General features: G+C 40.3%; 1 protein-coding gene and 1 pseudogene across 1 annotated transcript; both read right to left on the bottom strand.

The window, feature by feature from the left end:
- Positions 1 to 957: 957 nt before the first annotated feature.
- On the bottom strand, positions 958 to 18,178 carry LOC115819360 (syntaxin-7-like; annotated as a pseudogene).
- A 3,139-nt stretch (positions 18,179 to 21,317) lies between these two features.
- LOC115819359 (trace amine-associated receptor 13c-like) lies at positions 21,318 to 22,346 on the bottom strand. Its single transcript, XM_030782920.1, has one exon. The coding sequence runs from the start codon at positions 22,344 to 22,346 to the stop codon at positions 21,318 to 21,320; it is 1,029 nt and encodes a 342-aa protein (XP_030638780.1).
- Positions 22,347 to 23,699: the final 1,353 nt, after the last annotated feature.

Here is a 23,699-nt window from a genome sequence, read left to right as displayed (position 1 = left end):
TTACCTTACCTACCTGGAAGGCTAGAGGGCACGCTGCAGTTAGCATGGCTAAAGATAGTTACCTCCCTGCAAAGCACGTGAAGTGGTGCATAAGTGGTGCTGGCCTACCAGGCCACAAGAGGCTCTGCCCCATCATTCCTTCAGTCTCTTATAACGCCTTACACCCCAACTAGGACCCTCCGCTCCACGTCCTCCGGACAATTGACGATCCCCTCACTCCGGGAACCCGGCAGCCGCTCCTCCCGACCACGCCTCTTCTCCGCCATTGCCCCGAGGTGGTGGAACGACCTCCCCCATGCAGTCAAGACTGCGGAGTCTCTTACCATCTTCCGCAGGAAACTGAAAACCCACCTCTTTAGAACACACCTGTCCCCAAATCCCTAACCTCCCTTCCCTGGGAGAAAAAAAAAAAAAAAAAAACCTTTGTCTTGTATTTCTGTTTTTAAAAGTATTCCAGGGGCGCAATGCGAAAGGGCAATTTGATGCTCAGTCTTATTATGATCTCTGTTCAAGGTATTAGAAATCCGACTGATGCACCAATTGTAAGTCGCTTTGGTAAAAAGCGTCTGCCAAATAACTAAATTGTAAATTGTAAATTGTAATATTTGAATGAGACTCATTGTTGTTTCTTTTTTCATTTCTGCTGATAAATTACATTGGTTTTGTTGTTTGAATTGTTTTAAAGTACAACAGGAAAGGTTTGTTGAAGAATTTAGCATACAGCTGAATATTTTGAACTTCCAGTAATTTCAGCCATAAAAATATTAACTAGGTCCCCAAGATTATTTATTTATTCCCAATGAATTTGAACTGTATGAGTTTAATGAACCTATGTTGACAGTCATTCTAGCATGCTTTATTTTCAGTGTGTATGAAAAAATGTGTGCCTGTGTGTGTGTGTATGTGTATGTTTTTGCTAACAGATACCTTTTAAGATACAAAGTGAATTACTGCTTTTCAGGACACAAAAAGGTATAAGTAATGCTTACCAACCATATCCCCTTGTTCACGCACCATCAGTCCCAGGTCTTTAAAGATTTCATGAATATCTGTAATGTCAGACTAGAAAAAAATAAATAAATAAATAAATAAAAATAAAAAAAAAACAAAAAAAAACACCAACAACACAGAGTCAGTTGCTTTGTTCACTCAAGTGAGTTCTCTTCGTTTACAGAGGTCATATTTTCAGGCTGCTCTCACCTCTAGCTGTCTGATGGCCATTTCTCTCTCCTGGATGAGCTGCAGGTCCTCCTCTGTGATAGCATCTTCATTTGTTTGCGTCTGCATGTAGCTCTCACTGACACAGACACAACACCATCAAACTAAAGCTGTCAATGAATAGCTATTGTGATGATGAACAGTGGAACTTTCCCTTCACCCAAAAACTTGAGCAAGTGGTATTTTTTCAGCAATATTTTTCCTGCATGAGTCATTTCCAAATCTAGCCATAAGTTCACTCTAACCATTGAAAAGGTGGTATCGGGGCCAACTGTTTTAATCTTAATCACAGAAAAAAAGAAAACACTAAAAATATTCAGCTGTTTTTGCAGCTGTCTTTGAGAATACACAGCTTGGGTATATATTTAAAAAATCAACTGATTGTTCTAAATTAAGGCAGTGACGTATTTCTTGCTATAAAAGGCCTTTTTTTGCCACTCAAAATAATAATTTGTCTTTGTACTTGCTGTTGTCTCATCTAACGTTTTGCTAGTGTTTGTTCATGAATAACCAATATCACGGACAGACATAAGACTAGATTGTGTGTGTGTGTTTGTGTGTGTGTGTGTCTATTGAATTCAGTACAATCAATTCTTGACCTCTAACCTTTCAAACGGTGAAGCGCTCCCTCCGAGTCCATCATCTCCAAAACCACCCTGCTGAAAATACAGAAGCTTGTATTACTCTTTGTCTTAGAGATCCAACCGTATTCAACTACTGAACTTTTCAGAAAACATGTATATTTTGACATGCTATAAAGAGAAACCATGTTATATATTGCCACCATGCAGAAATCACCCCTGTTGTGCTTACTGAAACTCTTGAGCTGGCCCGAACTCTGGCAACAAACTCCTTCTCTTTCTCAGCCGCTTGCCGCTTGAGTTCTTTGAAAGATGGTCAGGACACCAGTGAAATCATTGATGAAGCGATCTTTCTGGATCTTTCTTTGGCGCTTTAGGTAAAAAAAAAGAAAAAAGGATGTGATTAATTACTCTCAACATTCCTGTTTTACGATGCAGAAAAGAACTCTGATTTAACAACACCGGCGTCATAAATCCAAAACCAGGCTAACAGGATATCATGTACCTGTTCTGTGATCACAGGCAAGGATCCAAATTCTTTCAGAAGTTTGTCTGTGTCTTTGGCAAGTAGGTTTGCATTTTGTTGCTTTTCCTTTCTACATTTAAAAAGAAACAGAATAACATTAATGAGAGCAATACAGCCCAGAAAAACAAAGGATACATTTGAACATGTACATTTACTGCCACACTGAAGGATAAATTGTACTACTCATTGCATTCTATTCACACAAATTGTAATAAAAGAATTAAATGCTATAAAGACAACCACTGCCTATCCACTCTACCTTACACCTGTTTAGTAACATAAATTCACAGGTGCATGGCCCTGTATTCTGACGGCATTTTGTTTTAATGCATATTTATGTATTCATATAGATGACAGAGTAGGCAGAGATGTGCAGTTAATCATATATTAACTATTATTGAGAGTTTAGTTTCCACAGTTATGTAACAATGAAAAGCTCTGTTCATTATTGCACTCGCACTATGAAAACACATTGCTTTGTGCATTAAATAGAATATATCTGAAATCAGTAATCTAAGTAGATACAGCAATTACAACAATATTAACCACATTTATTTATGTGTGTGTGGATTTATGTGTTTATAACAATGTAAAATAATACAATGACAGGCTTTGGGAGGCAACCTGTTGTTCAATGAGTTGTGTATGTTTGGTAAAGATACCCAAACCATACCATCATCATCATCTCATTTGAAAATCTGTCATAAAATAGTTCAAAGAGTGCCCTCTTAAAGGTTTCATTAGATTTTTTCATGCTGATTTTATTTATTTATTGTTTTATGTAATCAGAATGCCCTAAAAGGAGGTGATCAGATCACACTGAGTAAATAACTCAAAGGGAATCCATAGACGCTATAGTCTAGAAAATGATTCAGTACTACATGGCCTGACATATAAAGTGTTAATTAAAAAAAACAAAGGTGCCACAAGAGACATCTGTCAATAAAGATCTCCTGTGGACAAATATTTGACCCATGGCCCGTGGTTACTGTTTACTACACCAATTCTCAAACAATCACTCCTGAGGAGTTCAATGATTAGTTGACCAACAGAGTGTACTAGTGCACTTGAGCCTCTAAACGTTTTATTTGTTTGTTTTTGTGGAGTGTGATACACTTACAGACGCTGCCTTAGGTCAGGAGTGTCTTGTGATGTTCCGAGTTGGTTAATGATTCTCTGTATTTCAGATGCTGGTGGAGATAAAGGCAAAGACAAAATATTATGACAAGCAACAGCAAAAGATGGAAATAATGGGAGGATTTTTTTTTTTTTTAATGCTTTCAGAAGCAGTGAGGTATATAGGCACAGTAACAGTAAGAGAGAGAGCTAAAGATTCCCTTACTTTGCTGTGTTATCTTCTGGATATTTGAGGTTATTGTCTGCGCTAGCAGATCTGGATCCTTTGGCACTCCAGACATGGCAAAGCACAAGAAACCTTCACAAATCTAAAGTCCCTGAAACATATGGTGTTACAAATTTCAGACCAGCAAGATTAACGTGATTTCAAAGACACAGACAAATTACTGTAAAATCAGGGCCTGTAAACAGGGCTCATACAGACCTATTTTGGCCTATTTTATTTGATATGAGTGTTTCAGTAAATGACAGACACTAAGTGTTCACTATACAGTGGTTTTTCAGTTAGTGCATCACTGTTTGAGCCCCTTAAAAACTGCAGATGGTTACACCAAGTATTATGAAGGATAGATGGATAGATAGACAGAAAGACAGATAGATGGATAGACAGATAGATAGATAGATAGATAGATAGATAGATAGATAGATAGATAGATAGATAGATAGATACACTGCGTGAAAAGTGGTGTATTCGGAAATATCCGGACAAAGTAAACTTCCGCCAAACCTGCTGTTTGCCGGAGGCATTCAGATGCCCACAGAACTCTGTTATGCGGATCTGAAAACTCCAGCAAATGTCCGAATACAGCTGTTAGAGGGAGTTTATCAGGCATGGCCTTTCAAATGCTAATAACAGTCAGTGGTCTAGGTGGCACTGGGTACAGAAGCCTGCCCCCTTCCTTGCTGTAACTTTCTATCAGTTAGCCTATATGTAATATTTAGGCTATATTTTGATAACCACACAAACTTGTTAGGTGTTGCATGGTGTATAATACAGCAGTGGTAGGCCCATATAGCCTTTAATGTCATTGCTCTGTCGTTCAGCTAAATTAATGGAGCATGCAAAAACACACTGAAAACATAATTTTAAAAAAAGTCTAAAGGTTCATTAATTACATATTTGATGGTTATGCAACTGTCCTTTACTTGGGGTCAAAGGTATAGGGTGACCAGATGCAAACAGACCAAATGGGGGACAAGTAGTAAGTTTGTGTGGGACAATTTGGGACATGTTACTAATGCTGAGACATAACGTAAATCTTAGATATAATGTCAGTCTAACTGAATAAGAAACACTTGTATTGATAGACATCCAACATGCTGTCATGGTTAAGGCTATTTTGTCAGTCTGTTCCTTATGTTTCTAGTGTTTCCTTTTCCTTGTGCTCCCCCTGTTGGTTTGTCTTCTCTGTTGTGCGTGTGTGTATTGTGGGCGTGGTCTCTCTTCACTTCCAGATTGCCTACACACCTGTAATCAGTCACCTCATCACATCATGGTATTTAAACCCTGGTGTTTCATCCACTCGTCGCCAGATCGTTGTTTCAGCCTGTGTGGTAGAACTCGCTTCTTGGTCTCTCTTTGTATTCCATTGGTTTGATAGTTTGCATATCAGTATTTATCTGCCCATTTCTCTCTCGAAAGGACCACCTCCGAGCCACTCCGCACGTCCAGTGTACCCTTCGCCGGCCTGTCAACCTCCAGCTCCGTCTCCTTAGTCCCTCTACTCCGCCTCGCTCACTTCGCCACTCTACAACCTTGCTCATCGTCCGCATCCTTGCTAGCCACCTGCATTTCCTCTGCCTGTTTCCATTTCCATTCTACAACCTGTCAATAAACCCTCCTTCATTCCAACCAGAGTTGTGTTCTGCGTTTGGGTTTCCTTAGTTGATTGTCACACATGCATTGGCCATTACAGGCCCATCAAAGGCAACTGTACTTAAGCAAAGCAGCAGGCATCATACAGCTCAAGTCTTTCAAGTTAAACCCTTGACCAAATCCAACTATAAGAATAAATAAGGCTCAAAATAAAATATTACATAAAATAAAACATTTCAATGCAAATCTTTATATCAAGCCAAAATCTCTATTGGATGAGTAGCATGGTCAGAAAGGATAAAAGAACTTTTTTCCTTTCTTTTTGACCATGATGTCGGCTGACAGCGTTTACCTTCATATCTGTAAAGTTTTACTAAGTTTGGTTTTTGTGAGGTAGAAAATGAATTCGTCGGCCCCACAGCTGCACAGTTTGACTGATGGCCGCCATAGCCCTCAATGCTCTCCTCTCAGCCACTGGGTGAAAGCAAGGCTTTACAAAAAAACTCAGCTATGTTGCATTTTTACTGCTTTTGACATAGCGCTATTAAATAGATTAGAAACTATGCCGCAATAATCGGCTCATGTGCCGGGCGGGTAGAAGAATGGATCCATATATTTTTTATTTCTGACAGTTAAAAACCAAACGACCAACAAAAATGCGGGATGTTATCTCAGTATGAGGGATGCGGGACAACTTTTTTAAAAAGTTTACAGGGCACAGGAGTTTTTGTTGTTGTTGTTGTTGTTCCTCGCTTGTTTGTTTGGAATGTTTCTCCTCAGTACGAGGACGCGCCCCGTTTTCAAACCACCCACTTAGAATCTAAGGTTGAGTCCTGTCCAATCAGTTTTCTGTGCGTGCATGGTGTAGAGTGACAGTAACCAATAGCATTGTGTGCAACTGCAGCATGAAATTTGCTTTGGGGAAGGGGTTACCTGTATGTAGGAGAAGCAAGTCACTGAAGGATTACAGTCAGGGACGGCTGGTATAAATGGGCTAGCAGGGCTAAGCCCTCCCTATCTTTAACAATAAAGATGAGAAAATTATTGTTAAAAAACCTTATAACAGATTGTTTTACATTTTGGAGGAACCTAGAGCAGCAACAGCACCAAACAGTCGCAAGAAAAACACAGGATATATCCAAATGGGCTTATTTTTTACAGCCCAAACACAGTAGCATCAGCTACCATTCATCTTCGTAGGGTCAAGTGAGTGACAGGTGTCATGCCACGCCCCCTTGATTTGCTGATCATTTGGGCTAAATTAATTCAGCCCACAGACCATTTACTTTTGACCAATGACAGCGAATGTACAGACGATACATACAGTGAGGTGCTACTGTAGCACCTGCATGTATGAGAGTGGGGAGAAAGAAGTGAGCGGCTGTGGCAATGGTGGGCGTTAGCATGAACGAGGCGGATTATTTACTTTCATATCCATTTTCTTCGATGTCGTTGGTGGAAAAATTGGAAGTGAAGAGACTGGGGACACATCGTCTAGACAACGTTCAAAAAACACAAAAGGACAACTGACAAAATCGTAAGTTTTGTAACTTGGCTTTAACGAAAGGACTGGCTAGCGATAAGTGTAGCTAAGAATTCGCTTTTCTGTTTCCCATGCTTGCTTTTTGGAAGAGACACGGCTTGGACCGTGAATTCCTGTAAGTTTCAGATTTGCAACCGTACTCCCTCCCAGAACCCAAAGACTCATTGGTTTCCCTCACACTGCCTGGCGGGTTGTAGGGGACGCTGCGGGATCGCGGGTCGGCATTGTTTACGGTCGGGACTGGGACAGTTTCTGATCGTCTTCGATCCTCCAACTTTCGTTCTTGAGTTATGAAAACATTCTTGCCAGATGCTTTCACCTTTGTTTGCCTTGCACCGGTCCATGAATTTCACCTATGTGCAGTACGGATGCCCCCAGCGGTCCCTCTAAATCGTGGCCCTGTGTTGCAAAACGGTTGTGATAAAAAAACAGTTGCAGTATCTATGGGCAGTCGTTACAGTTGGAACACGTTTTGTAGTGCATCCCTACCCTAGTGGAAATTCCAGTTGAAAAACCAGTAGCCAGTCTATTTTGATGAACTGGTAGACCCTTTTCTGACATTGTAGGCTACGTGATGGAGCATTCTGTTCTATCATGCAGCCTGTCATTACATCGTTCTTGCATATTTTGTTTTTGTTAAAATGGCATGTGTTAATGTGTACAGCGGAAAATAGTTAAATGCTATGTAGCCTGTGTGTGTGTGTGTGTGTGTGTGAGTGTGAGAGAGAGAGAGAGGGGGGGGGGGGGGGGGGCAGTTACAGAGTTCGTTGGCATCAGGCCATTCTTGTGGGTACCTCTCTATGGTGTTGTTGTACAGCACTTGCTATAACAAGGTATATATTGTCCTTGCTCTGACTTGGTATCTCGGTTGTGATGCTGCTGTTGCTGCAGTGTAAACTACTGATGGGTATAATCCACTTGTTAGCCCACCCAGCCAATATCACCACCAGTCGTCACTGATTACAGTAGTTGTACTTTGTATTCTGTCGATAGTGTGCATTTTGAAGATGACTTGCAAAAGAACACTTGAGTTTTCGAACGGACTGCGGGGTGGAGAGGCTACTCGTGTGCCGGGTATATCCAATTTTTCCAACGCCGAGTCCGAACGAAAACAAACAATTGGGGGGTATTTCAGAAAGCGGGTTTAACAAACTCTGAGTTTAATCCTTAACTCTGAGTTGATGAACCCTGAGATGGGAAACTCTGAGTTTTCGGTTCCAGAAAAGCTGATCTGAGTTGGTTCGATCAACTCTGAGTATGTTAACTCTGAGTTAAGCGCATGCGTGACAATTATTAAAAGTCATCATCAATGGAGCTCCGATACTACGATTCACCATGGCAACGGGCGAAAACAAAAGTCGTTTTACTTCACCCCGCTGCAGTTAGAAATTCTGATACGTGTTTATGGCGAGTATGAGCACATTTTCCAAAAAGAAAAAGGGGCAACACAACTGCATCGGCAAAAGCAAGACAATTGGCGTGGGAGAGAATTACTGCCCAAGTCAGTGCGTAAGTTTGAATGCAGAAGTCTATTCATTTAACATGTAAGCACACTTTCTTTTAATATTACAGGTGGAAGTGGTGGAATGTAATTGAATAAAATTCTATTTTCATTTAGGAGCAATCCAATGGGCACAAAACGCACTTGGCAGCTGCTGAAAATGAAATATAAAAACAAACAGGTTCAAACAGGTAAGGCACATTTTGCTTAGGCCTATAGGCTCATGATTGTACCTCATTTTGGTTTTAATCATATTTGACATATTAACCAAAGTAAATGTCATTCAGTTGCTATTTCAAGTTGGATTAGCTTTAACCGCCAACAGAATGCTGTTTTAAGACACACAAATGTCCTCTCGCCTAATATCCTGCTTAGCAGATTAACATTTGGGCTGTAAATACTCCCAGCGATTTTGCCAATTATAGTAGTTTAAAGTATACTGAAACAGAAAGCTCTTCTTCATCACAGGATGATGATGAAGACACGTTGTCTGCTGCCACAGAGAGGGATTCAGAAAGGCCTACTGTGGTTTACATTAATATTATGTATGGTAGCTACTGATATTTCCCTCCCCATTCAAATGTTTTGACATTCTTGTGTGGAATTTTGAGTTTAAAATGCACATTGAAGGGATGACACATTCTTATCCTTTTTAACAGAGCATGACTGAGAATTACCAGGAGAAGAGTCCATCAACCTCCACAGCACAGACTGACACAGTGAGATGTTCAATAAATGCCAGGTTAATTCTGTAGATCTGTAGAATTTAATGTCATCCATATGTTTTCTCAGTTATGAATTAAGGAGTTGTATAAAATACATCTCCTGAGGAAAATGGCTAAAACTGACTGAGAAAATGATGCACTTGCAGTGGCAGATTAAATGGCCTACCTTGAAATTCAATTACTGAAACACCAGTTAGAGGTGGGTGCATGGTCACAGGTGAATTTTTAATTGTTGGAACAATCTAAATACAGTAATTGTTGCATTTGTAGGAAATAAAGAAGACCAAATAAAATGTGACTGATTTTTCTTTATTTGACTGCTGGGGGTGATGGTACCTTAATCTGTGAAATGTTTTTGGCAAATTCTCACAGACGGCTCCTCCATCCAGGACATCTGCAGGGTGGACGGGACTGTCTTCCTCAGGATTGTTCATTTTTGCGGCAGGGTGCTGCTCTCCTCTAATTGTGGCAATATTATGGAGAACAAAACACGGCAAAATAATGTCACACGCCGTCTCTGGGGTTACCCTGAGTTTACGCAGACACTGGAGCCGGGGTTTGAGTATGCCTACTGTCATCTCAACCCAGGCTCTAGTCCTGCAGTGGGCCACACCGGAATGTTGATGGGGGCTGTTGGATTTTCTTGTGATTTTACAAGTAAACGAACCGGAGCAAAAGCGCGCTTGGAGAAAAGCTTTATTTGGTGGTGGTGGGACCCGGCAGCAAGTCCGCTTGCGCCGCAGCTTAACTCAGAGAACTGTTACCGTGATCGGCCTTTTATACCACGAAGCAAACAGACAATAGGTGTATAACGATGCTTGATGCAAATCAGAATCTAGGTGTTAATGCTAAAGTCCCTTTTGTCTGTGATGGCTGCCATTTGCCCATTACCGGTTGTATTTTGCTTTAATCAACTGCTCTTGGCTCCAACAGTAATGCGGCGCCAAAGGTGTGAAGCTTTCTTTGTATCTATGGTAATAAGACCATCAGGTTAAACAGTTCTCCTATCATGAACCATGTCTGTTCAGATGTCACTATAATCTTACAGGGCCCAGCTCATGGTCAGGGTAAGGGCTCAACAGAGAGGGCTGGCATGGGTATTCTCAGTCACCAAGCAGGTGGCCATCAAACTCTCCTGTATTTACACAGTGGATACATTTTAAGGGTGTTAAAAGAGGGACACAAGGAATGATATTTGTGCAAATCTTTACTTACCATGTGCAAATCTGTTGCTCAGGGTACACTAATGATACATTCGTATATCAAGCACAGAGCTAGGCCACTGGCTTCAATATTTGTGATAAAGTTCACTGCATCACATATGATCTTGACAGTGCAGAGAGTGAGATATATTAGTTGCAGTATATTGTGATGTATAGTCTTTGTTATTGTAAGACAATAGTCAGTGTACACTGCACATTAATGCTGTGGAAAGACTTCCTATTCACATATTCTGCTTCATTAACTGAAGGAGCAGTGATAGGGATCTGTGTGCCATCAATGCAGCCCATGACACTGGGAAACCCTGCAACATAAAAACTAATGACTGATGCCAGTCTGAGGTCGCAGCAGAATGTCATGAACACGATATAATTTAAAATATCATCATTAACTTCAACTGAATGATTCTACATCAGTCACCTGCAATCCTGCGTAATTCCTCTTTGATGGTCCTTAGAGGTCTGACACTAGAAAAATGTGCAGTAGCCGTTTAAGTACAAGGGACACTTTTTTACGGCTCTACAAGCAGTTGCTTTCCCGATATACTCGGCGTCGCCAGTGTTATAAAGGAAACTCCTGTCGGCAAAAAAAATGAAGAGCAAAGAATTTGCTCCGATCTGAGAGCAAGAAGTCCACTGTGTCTAATATTAGAGATGTAGGCCGGAGCTCTTCGGATAAATGATAGATTGTGACGAAAAACGGTAACGCTCGATTACGTAGTCATCAGGGAATGATAATACATCTAATCGGGGTCTCATAAACCTCTCCCGACATAAGGCTATGTGAATTAATTTGGCTTCAACACCGATCGGGTTAGCGACGAAAGGAGACGCCATGTTTGACAGCTGCTTCAGGTTCAGCCGGAGGGTGGAGCTAGGGAGAAACTCAGGGTTTGTTGAAGAAAACCTGCCAGCGAGCAGGTTAGGTTCACAGAGTCAGTTACCACGTAACTGAGCCAGAGTTTGAGTTACCTCGCTTTCTGGAACGGAAAACCCAGAGTTTCCTTCATCTCAGGGTTAACAGACTAAGAGTTTTCACTAAACCCGCTTTCTGAAATACCCCCCTGGTGTCCCCGTTAAATACATTTTTAAGAAGATGTCTGAACAGCAGTAAACGTTCATGGAGAATGTTATTCGGCGGTTGGACAGGATGGAGTCCCATCAAAGAGGCGCAAGTGGAGTCTGCCCAAAAAAAGAAGACGAGCGGGAAATAACTCTGTTTCGGTAAGTTTATTTCTGTAGCCTTCTGGCTTTTGTCTTAGACTGCTGCACATTCTGATACGTTTGCATTTCTTTATCTGCTTTGTCCCTTAATGTGGTTGAATTTAACTCTTGTACTAAGTTTGCTTCTACAGAAAGATGTGCGGAGAATGCATAATGCTGAAAACAACACGCACAGATATGATCCACAGACAAGGTAAGACAACGTGTGTTGTTGGTAGACTATATCATCGTGACTGTTTCATTGCAGTGCCTGAAATTCTAAACAAACTTTTAATCAATCTTCCTTTCTTCTCCCCTTTTTTCTCTCTAGCATCCTGCAAGAGCTATTGAGACTATTCAAAAGAGTTACAGGATGAACCAAGAAGGGAATCTAGAGAACATAGAGGAGGGCAGGATCACCACTCGAATGAGGCAAAGGAGGAGAAGAGTAAGTCAAAACATCATTTCCCCAGTAGTTCTTAGACTTTTTCTCCATTTGCTGTTTTCAGTGATCTAATATCTGTTTTCACTGTGTTTTGCAGCTGCACAAGGCCAGAGCTAGTGTTCTTTAAACTGAGGAAGAGGCTGCCATATGGAGGACTGCATCAGTAGATGTAATTTCTGAAGAGGAGGACGCCATTTTGGATACTCAACATTTAAAGTTTCATTTATGCTCCCAAAAAGCATTCATATTAAATACTATGATATTACAGTATATTCTGTTCTAATGTATTAAATCAGTTATATGTTGTACATTGATATGTTTATATAATTATCAATTTGTATGCCTTATAATTTATATACTACTGTATTTTCTTTATTTATAATAAAATTTGTGTAATTCATTTTTGTTTGCCAGACTATCTATACAATCTACCTATGAACATAAAACAACACCACCAATAATAATAACAATAATAATATTAATAATATAAACCATATGAAATCATGTCTGGGGACACACAATGGACCAATGGGGAAGGGTTTTAGAGGAGGGGCAAGACATTGCTCCACCAATCCAAAGAAAGACTTTTGACCAATTGCAGGATACCTGGTGGTCCAAGGTGTGAAGTGCAAATGTTCCCTTGCAAGCACCCCCGAGGGATTATTCACCATGGCAACTAAGGGCTCTAGGCAGACCCCAAACACGGTACATATTCAGGAATATTCCATGCCGCGTAACAGAGCTGCAAAGTGCCGGATACAGCCGATCATCTGTGGAGTATCCGGGAATATACAGGAGTATTCCAGTCCGGATACACCTCTTTTCACGCAGTGATAGATAGATAGATAGATAGATAGATATCAGGGGTGCGTTCTAACGTAAAAACGTTGAAGCAAGCAGGAAAATAATGATTTGCAGCTCCTCCTGCAAATCATTATGTGTGGTCTAACCGCAGGTTCCGGTTTGTCCCTTGTGCGATTCTGCAGCTGCCCTACGCGTGAACTGCCTAATTTAAATACCAACGCCTAATTTAATACCAATTAAATCTGGGATTAAGGTACGTGAAACTTTCACTATGGCAAATACTCAGCCTGTTCAGTGTGTTGAGTGCAGGATGTTTAGCCATTCTTCCTCCGTCATTAATAATAGCTCTGTTTGTGCTAAATGTGCATTAGTTAGCTCCCTGACGGAGAAGATTGTAGCATTAGAGATGCGCATCCAGATGCTAGAGAGGCTTAGTGAGAGTGAGAATAGCCTATTTCCTGTAAAAGAAAATCTGGATGGCTCAGGAAGAGTTAGCAGCTCTCCAACTCCGGCACCAGAGCCCTCACAGCGGGGCAAATGGGTGACGACTTGGCGGCATAAGTGCAAAGCCAAAGCTAACGCTAAGGCTAGCCCACGAGAGACACACCACTCCCCGCTTCACGTGTCAAACAGGTTTGCCCTCCTCAGTGAAACACCCGCTGAGAAACCTGAAAGAGCTCTGGTTATAGGAGATTCCATTCTACGGCACGTGAAATTAGCTAGACCTTTAGGGGCACCTGCAGCCTTAGTTAGCTGTATACCGGGAGCCAGGGCGCCGGACATAGCAAGTAATCTTAAAGTGTTAAGTAAGCACAGGTTTTCTAAGATAGTTTTTCATGTAGGAGCTAACGATATACGCCTTCGTCAATGAGAGGTTACTAAAAGTAATATCGTAGAGGTGTGTAAATTAGCGAAGGCGATGTCCGATGCAGTAATATGCTCTGGCCCCATCCCAATCCGGCGAGGCGATGTAGCTTACAGCAGGTTATGGTCGCTGAACTGCTGGATGTCCAGGTGGTGCTCTGACAACAATGTGGGCTTTATAGACAATTGGAATAGTTTTGAGGGCAAGGATGGCCTCTTAGGGCGAGACGGTGTCCATCCCACTCGGGAAGGTGCTGCTCTCATTTCTTGTAACATAGCGCATAGTCTCAGAACAGTTAATCCGTGACAATCCAGAGCCAAGGCCAGGGAGCAGACAAGCAGGCTAAACCGACCGTCTGCTAGCTGCACAGAGTCGTCACCTAGGTTAAACTATATTGAGACTGTGTCTGTTCCCCGACCTATACGAAAATGTAGAAATACTCAGAGAATTTGTTCTAGTAATTTAATTAACATAGATTTAAATCATACTGAATGTACTGCCAGCACCTTCGATCTAAAGCTAGGACTGTTAAATATTAGATCTCTTACGCCTAAAGCGCTCATTGTCAATGAAATTATTACTGATCAGGAGTTTAATGTACTGTGTTTAACAGAAACGTGGATCAAACCAAATGAGTACGTCGCATTAAATGAAGCTAGTCCTCCTGGATACAGTTATATACACCAGCCTCGTGTAACTAGCAGAGGAGGAGGCGTTGCAGTTATTTATAATGATAACCTAGGCATCATACAAAAACCTCTACATAAATTCAATGCGTTTGAAGTTCTTTATACAAACATAACATATGTAGCCACAAAAAATACCCAGTCTATCACACTAATTATTATCTATAGACCGCCTGGGCCGTACTCTGAATTCCTCTGTGAATTTGCAGATTTTATCTCAAACCTTGTTATTTCTTTAGACAAAGCTCTAATTGTCGGAGACTTTAACATTCATTTTGATAACCCACAGGACCCTCTGAGAACAGCGTTCGTGTCCATTCTAGATTCAGTAGGGATTAATCAGACGGTCATAGGGCCCACTCATAATGGTGGCCACACCCTCGATCTTATACTAACACTCGGATTAAATGTAGGAAGTATAGTCACATTTCCACGATCTGAAGCTATCTCAGATCATTATCTTATCTCATTCAAAATGTTTCTTAGTAATAATATATGCAGCTCGCCACGCTATCATAATAAACGTACGTTTACGCCAGCTACTACGCAGAACTTTATCAATAATCACAGAACTTGATCAGGCAACTGAATCTTTAGAGTTAACATTCCGCAACACCTTAGATAATGTGGCCCCACTTAAAAGGAAAATAATCAGAGAGAAAAAACTAGCTTTCTGGTATAATGAGCACACACGCACCTTAAAACCTACCACTCGAAAATTAGAACGTAAATGGCGCCAAACTAAATTGGTAGTATTCCAGTTAGCATGGAAGGAGAGCCTCCTGAGCTATAGAAAAGCTCTTAGTGCCGCTAGATCAATGTATCTCTCCACCCTAATAGAAGACAACAAAAATAATCCTAGATTTTTATTTAATATCGTATCAAAACTAACTGGGAATAAGAGCACCTCGGAAACAGGCACACCATCAATGTTCAGTGGCGACGCATTTATGAACTTTTTCAACAGCAAAATTGAAAATATCAGGCAAACAATCCAGGCTATAAATTTTAAACCAGATAATTTGATCACTAACACTGTAGATAACAATGTAACTATATCAGATCAGCGATTAGAATGTTTTACTCCCCCTCAGGCGACCGAATTGACCTCACTAATTTCTTCATCAAAATCACCAACTTGTGTACTAGATCCCTTATCTACACGTTTCCTTAAGCAGATACTGCCAGTAGTCATGGAACCGCTTCTAAAAAATAATCAATTCCTCCCTTAGTACTGGCTATGTACCTAAATGTTTTAAACTAGCAGTTATCAAACCCCTAATTAAAAAACCTGACCTTGACCCCTGTTCATTGTCCAACTACAGGCCAATATCTAACCTCCCCTTTATCTCCGAGATCCTAGAAAGGGCTGTAGCACAGCAGTTATGCTCATACTTACATAAGAATAACATCCATGAACTGTATCAGTCAGGATTTAGGCCTCATCACAGCACAGAGACAGCACTGGTTAAAGTTGCAAATGACCTCTTACTGGCCTCTGATCAGGGTTGTGTCTCCTTGCTTGTGCTGCTTGACCTCAGTGCAGCCTTTGACACCATTGATCATACCATTCTCCTTGATAGACTAGAAAATGTTGTTGGAGTTAAGGGAACAGCCCTCTTATGGCTTAGGTCCTACCTGACTGATCGTTATCAGTTTGTTGATGTAAATGGTGAGTCCTCTGCACATACTGAGGTAAAGTTTGGAGTCCCACAAGGTTCTGTTTTAGGCCCACTGCTTTTCTCTTTATATATGCTACCTCTAGGTAATGTTATTCGTAAACACGGTATTAGCTTCCACTGCTATGCTGATGACACACAGCTGTATGTCTCAGCGAAGCCAGACGAGAGACACCAACTTAACAAAATTGAGGAATGTCTAAAGGATATTAGGCACTGGATGCTTACGAACTTTCTTTCACTCAACTCTGAAAAAACAGAAGTACTTGTACTAGGATCACATGCAGCTAGGAGTAAGCTTTCCGATCACATAGTTACTCTGAATGGCCTTTCTCTTTCATCAGGTGCGGCAGTAAAAGATCTTGGTGTAATTATTGACCCCAGTCTTTCATTTGAATCTCATGTAGATAATATTACCAGGATAGCCTTCTTTCATCTTAGAAATATTAACAAGATAAGAAATGCATTGTCATTTCAAGATGCTGAAAAATTGGTTCATGCTTTCATTACCTCTAGGTTAGACTACTGTAATGCCTTACTGTCTGGATGTTCTAATAGATGTATAAATAAGCTACAGTTAGTTCAGAATGCAGCAGCCAGAGTTCTTACTAGAACCAAAAAATATGATCACCCCTATCTTATCCACACTGCACTGGCTCCCCGTCAAATCTCGTATTGATTATAAAATCTTACTATTAACATATAGAGCATTAACTACACTACCTGCGCGAACTCCTGGTCTCTTATGATCCACCACGCCAACTTAGATCAAAAGGTGCAGGCTATTTGTTGGTACCTCGAGTTATGATGGTTACAGCAGGGGGCAGAGCCTTCTCTTACAGAGCCCCACAGTTATGGAATAGCCTCCCAATTAATGTTCGAGACTCAGACACAGTCTCTATGTTTAAGTCAAGGCTGAAAACTTTTCTGTTTAGCCAAGCCTTTTGCTAATAGCTCTTCACTACGCAAAGGAGCAGATCTGGAGGGTTCTCGGGCATAGATTGTTTGGTGAACTGGGATGTTTGGATGCTGTCGCCCCCCCACTCTAACATGTTCACTCAGGTTTGTTGACTGTGGAGTGGGTGGCCGCCTTGTGTCCCAGAGTGCCATCATGTCCATATTACCTTCTAGCTCTCCCTTTTAACTATGCTGTACTAGTTAGTCTTGCTGGAGTCCCTGCCTGCACTCGGCACACGATGTATATTTACCTTTACCATTATGTGGAAATGAACATCTGACAATGTGTGTCTCTCTCTCTCTCTCTCTCTCTCTCCCTCTCCCTCTCCCTCTCTCTCTCTCTCTCTCTCTCTGTCTCTCTTTCTCTCTCTGTCGAGCCACACATGCTACTCCTGAGACACCAGTGATCCTGACTCCTCCCGCCCTGTGGACTGATCCATCCTGGTGTTATCATCTTCCATCCCCCGTCAGCCTCCTGTCTACATCGCCATCCCCTTTGTTCATGCCCCAATTTACTTTCAATTGTAACTGCCCACGTGGTCGGCACCTATTGCACGCCTGTCTGGCCAAGGAGGGGTCTCCTCTCTCTGTGGTCCTCCTCAAGATTTCTCCCATTTTCCCATTTCCCTCTTGGGTTTTTGGGGAGTTTTTTCTTGCCCGCCATGAGGATTAAGTCAGGGGGTGCCGTCATATTTTGATTTGACTGTTGTGGCCTGTAAAGCCCTTTGAGACTGTAAACAGTGATATTGGGCTCTAAATAAACTTGAACTTGAACTTGAACTTGGTTTTTACGACTCGAGACCAGTGAAACACTGACTAAGCGAATTCACCTGTTACACCAATTCGTACGCCCAAAAAAAAAAAAAATTAAAATGCGGAAGCCAACATGCCTTCTTGTAGTCTGTGGGCTGCTTTGCGCAGTTCATTTCTTACACGATTTAGTACATATCTAAAGAACAACACTGAACACAATGATATATTCCACAACTGCTTATGAGTGCTTTTGGCAAAACGAATGACATTTCGTTTCACAGAAAATGATAAATTTACGTCTCTGACGGATATGAATCGCCTGTGAACACTGATATCAGTAGAGTATCCTCTCAAAGAAACCGTTTTTGATTATTCATTTCAACCGAATATAAGTAGAGGTTGAAACCGATAAACGTTCGTTCCGGTGAATTAAGTCTGTACAGTTAAGTAATAGACGTTGTTTTACCTTACTTTCTCCAGCTGCAAATCCAGCTCACTGTAAATTTCCTGATTTCTTGTGTCTTGCCCATGTCACATGACCTATGCATGCAAACAGGATTGGTGTTTACTGACCTTCTGCAAAGGCATTTCAGCCAAACCAATTTTTTTATCGCATCGAACCCAATGGATTTGTGATAGAAGTGGGAGTACACGTTTTAAGCAGCTTCACTTTTTCACACGTTAGTGAACCATAATTGTATGAGTGGTTTGTTACTCGTCGCTTATATAAAAAGTGTGTGTGTGTGTGTGTGTCTGTGTGGGCATACGTGCATGTATGTTTGCATAAATTATATATGGTGAGTTGTTTGAGTACGCACAAAGTCAGGTATTCTCCCTTGCAAATCTCCTAAACTTTAGGTACAGAAAAGCTCTAAATTATGGAGCAGGGTGTTTTGTAATTATATAAAAGCATATTGTCTTTGTACCCATGGAATACATGCCCCATGCTAGTTCACTTTCTTTCTAATGTTTCTGTTAAACAAACAGACAAACAATAAATACAGAAGTCCTGTGTTTTAACAATTTTATTGTTACCATGGGGTATGAAAATGCTCCATTTTTCCAGAGCAGTCAGAATGAACAAAAATGTTTTCATTTCCTTTGGGTCCTTTTTGTGGTATGACTTTATCCTTCGCACAGACATAAATTGTTGGGATATGGATAATAAAGCATATCTATGTTTCAAAGCAACTTTCAGAGACGTGCAAATGCAATGCTAATTTGAATATTAATTGAGCAAAAAGCTGCCGGTTTAGCTTTTCGTTTTTGCAGTAAAATAACAGTAGACCAAAGGAGGCTGATACGACCCATCCAAAATTTACACACTTACAAGGGCTTCCCTACCTGATGAATCACTGCACAGCAAAATAATGTTCTATCACTGTTTGCACAGTGTTTTTTAAGAGACACTGTACTGAGACGAAGTGAAAAACAAGAGAGTGAGCTTTCTCAAGAAGCCCATTCATTTAAATGCCTGAAATGAGTGTAATAATCAGTGTAATAATCATTCAAAACTGAAACACAGATCAGACTGCCACCAAGTATATTGGTTTGTAGAGCTGCCTGAAGACTGCAACTACCTCATCTACAACCGCCCGCTGCATTCCATATTTTGGCGAAGACTTCTCTAACGTTTTCTCAGAGAGGCTGGATGTATGCACTGGGCAAACTTTGTGATATGTTAGGGAAAACAGAAGAGCAACTCTTCCTTAGGTGGCTGAGAATGTCAATGCAGGACATGACCAGACTGTGTCTGCAAGAAGAGTCCGTCAAACAGTTACAAAGAGAGGGATTTTATAGTTGGGCGGCAGTGCAATAACCTCTCATTACAAAGATGAATGCACATTTGAGAGTTCAATGGTGTGAAATCCATAGGCACTGGTCTACAGAGATGTGGAAAAAAGTGATATGGCCAGATGAGTCATCCTTCACCATATTCTTGACAAGTGGGCAAGTGCATGTGTGGTGTACACCAAGAGAACGGTGCAGGCCTGAATGCAATGCAAATTGATACAAAGTTGTTCTGAGTAATCATCTTTGACGAAACATTTCTGTCCTGATAAAAGTGGTCTCTTCCAGGATGGCAATGCCTTCATCCATAGGGCACGAGGGGTCGCTGAATGGCTTGATGACTGTGAAAATGATGTGAATCATATGTTATGGCCCTCGAAGTCACCAGATCTCCACTCAGTTGAACACCTGTGGGAGATTTTGGACAGGCGTGTTAGACAGAACTCTCCAACGCCATCATCAAAGCACCAAATGAGGGAATACCTTTTGGAAGAATGGTGTTCCATCCCTCCAGTAGAGTTCCAGAGACTTGTAGAATCCAAGGCTGTTCTGACGGCTCGTGGCGGCCCAACACTTTACTAAGACACTTTATGTTGGTTTTTCCTTTAATCTGTCACCGGTCTGTAAATGTCAGGGACTGCTATTGGCTCAAACCCTAATGTTTATGCGTAACTTCTATATCTTAATTATCTCATATCTATAGCACTATTGAAACTTTAAGATAAATAAGCTAAGCAAAACACTTTGTACTGTGTATATTTTAATCATTAAGTGTGTTTCAGCAACATTTCATTAGGCTTATAATATTAGTATCTGGACTCATTTATCAAGAGGGGGTCTTTTTAAATTGATTAATATTGAAAAATTACTGGGAAATTAATAGCTAAAGAAAACGGCTACAGTTGTGGAAAGTCTGAAATGTTGCAACTCTCTCTCCCTGAATTATATTTTACTGTAGAATAATAACAGGACCATCAGCTATGTTGTGAAGCATTTTGCCTCAGCAGCCAATCAAAAGCAAAAATCTAACCCTTATTTAACCATAACCCAGGCAGTTAATACTGTCATACTATGAATTCTGATTAAGATCTCCAAACTGATTTTTCATGCTAAAACTTTAGGCTTTTTAGTAATATGTTGATTCATTAAATAATTATTGGAGGTACATAATTATAGTGTTAATATTACAACTTGTTTCTATACGTATAAAATATTACAAGCTATTCTACTAGTAATAGTAAAGCAGCAGTTCCAGTATGAGCATTTTAGAGAGAGCAACAGAGTAAGGCAAGGGGAAGTGAAACTATCATTGTATTTCTAACACCTACCATAATACAACACTCAAAATACAATAGTGTATCAATGGTTGTGCAAATGTTTTATATTCAAAAGATTACAGTTGTTTGGCGAATAAAAAGTCAAATACATAAACCACAAAACTAATTTTGGTTGTTTTATATGAGAGCTCCTAGAATGTCATTATGCTGTAGAATATACAGAACATTTTTGACTGAACCACAGATGGTTAAACAGAGACAGAAAATAGAAACGTTAATTTCCTGATTCTTCATGCTGGGTGCTATTTCCCCCTTCACAGTTCTGCATTAATTTTTAACAGTCTCTTTCTTTTTCTTTCTTTTTTTCTTCACATGATATCTCTCAATTTTTCCTCTTCGCGATTTGTAAATGTATGTGTTTTTAAATACTGAAAAACAAAAATGTTTTTTCATACTATGTGGAAAAAGTGCCATATTATGAAAAATGTTATTCTGCATAGTCTTACTTTCACATGCATGACAGATTTGTTTGAACTGTATGAAGGCCATTTGTGACATACAGAGGGAGGGAAGTAAAAACTGGTGAAAAGTTAAGGGGTAAAGATATTTATATCACAGGAATGTGTCTGAAATATCTTTAAAGAAACAATTAGATAAATCGATTTTCTGAACCATGGATAAAAAAGTGCATATATGATAGGGTTTATTGTAGAATTAAAGTAGCCCAGCCACACAAACACTTCAAAGAAAATGGTTTGGGTTGCAACATTTGTGTAAGAATTAACCAGAGAGTTAATAAAGAAAGGCATCCAACAGAAGATAAATGCACCCACAACAATGCCTAATGTTTTTGCAGCCTTGCGCTCAGAACTCTGAGAAATTTGATTTCTGTTTTCCCTGTTGCAATTTCTGTGGTTGAGGCCTGCTTCACCAATCTTCTTAGCGTGTTTTTTTGCGACTAAAAATATTTTTGCATATAATCCAGCCATGACAGAGAATGGTAGGAGAAAACCTAGTGTTTCCCACAATGCATTAAATAACAAATTACAGCTCCCTAAGCAATATATTGATTCAATAAACTCGTCTAGTCCAGCTATATTGGCTTTAGAATACAAAAGTCCATAAGAATAGATTGCAGCAGCACCCCAACTCAAAGCAATCATGAGCCATGCCACGGGTATAGTCATCCTGGTTGGGTAATGTAGCGGATAACACACAGCTTGGTATCGATCTATAGCTATAGAAATCAGGTGTAATATGGACACAGATGTAAGGAACATGTCAAAACTGGAGTGCAACAAACAGAAAGCATCACCATAGTACCAGCATCCTTCAACAGACCTTACAATGCTCAACGGCATGACAAACACTCCCAGCAGCATATCCGCAAGTGCCAGAGACATCACAAGCATGTTGGTTGGTGTGTGCAACTGTCTGAAATGTGCTATGGACACAATGACTGCCAAGTTACCAAGTATGGTGACCACTATGCTTACAACCAATAAAATATACAAGATGATCTGAGCTCCGTTACTGTAGGACCTCTTCACACAAGAGTCATTCGCTGCTGGATAGCAAAACTGGCTTGAATCAGCTCCTTTGAAGGCTGACAAATTCATTGCATCCATAGCGCCTTTGTGTTTTATCCCTGGTTCCAAATGAAAATGGAAATCAACAAAGAGACCTTTTAATGGGTCATTGCCATTGGAATGTTCTTACTGTAGTGGCCTCAAATCGAATGAAGGGTGATACTTATATTCCTTATTCAGCTCAGCTGTAATCCCCACTGGGATAGTTCTCCAATGGCAGATAATCAAACAGCATAGGAAAAACACACTAATTTGAAAGGAAAAAAGAAGGTGACAATGAAAGAAAGATGACAACACAACAGCAGATAATGGCAAACCATGTATTTACATTCAGTCGAACAATAGATAAGACAAGGAAATTTGGTTCCACTCCATACTACATTTAAATGCAAAGCTTAACTGAAAGAGGTTGCAGTTGGAAACATATCAAATACAATTATACGATGCACATAAGTCTGCGAATGCCAACAAGCATGAGGACAATTGTTGCTTTAATTAGGGATTAAACAGGAAGCACTGGGTTGTATAGTGACTACTATCAAATGATGTAATGATCATCTTAGTCTTAAACAGCAGGTAGTCACACAATGAAACAATCTGAAGATCCAATACAGTGCAAGAACTAGCTTTCTGCTGATTTTTAGCAGGCTAAATAAGATTTATTTAAGTTTCTCTTAGACCATCATGCTCATTATTCACAATCGTTATTATTTACATTATAAGCAAATGAACTGGCTGGGCAGAATCAGTATTTTAACATGTCTGTTCTAGTGTTGTTTGTGATTCTGTTTTTGAATAGTGAGTAGGGTTGCCACCCGTCCTGTATTGGAAAATAAAATGAAATGAAATCAAACCAGTTCTACAAGCGGAGTGGGGAAGTTTAATTTCAGTGGTGAGCTATAGACCAACAAGCTCTGCGTGCTGTTCGATTGCACGTCACCGTTATCATCTCCATTAGTTGTAACTCAGTGGTTGCTTTGTAGCTCCCAGTTAAAAACAGTAACCTCAGTCGCTGTATTTTTCTATTCCTTATTATTTCAATGATGTTTCAGGTCCCGCGCTGAAAAGAGTGGAATTGCTCGATTCCTTATACCCCAGACTTCCCCCGAGGCAGACATGGTGTATTGTCTAATTGTAGACTACCAACTGTAGCCTATAATATGGCTTATGTTAGTCTATATTACACAGTAATCAATACAAATAGCTAGGCAATAATCAGTGCAAATATCATCCTGATATTCCGATTTTTGGCTGAAGGTTATGATAGTTATTTATTTTATAATTCATAAACACGATACATTACATAAATATGACAATGTGCAATTTAAAACATCTAACTAAATAAGCCTATCAGTCTATCCTGTATAAGCCACAAACTTGATA

This window comes from Chanos chanos, chromosome 8 (assembly GCF_902362185.1).
Source record: "Chanos chanos chromosome 8, fChaCha1.1, whole genome shotgun sequence".
NCBI lineage: Eukaryota > Metazoa > Chordata > Actinopteri > Gonorynchiformes > Chanidae > Chanos > Chanos chanos.
Note: the sequence above shows the minus strand (reverse complement) of the source record. Positions and strands in the feature narration are given on the sequence as shown.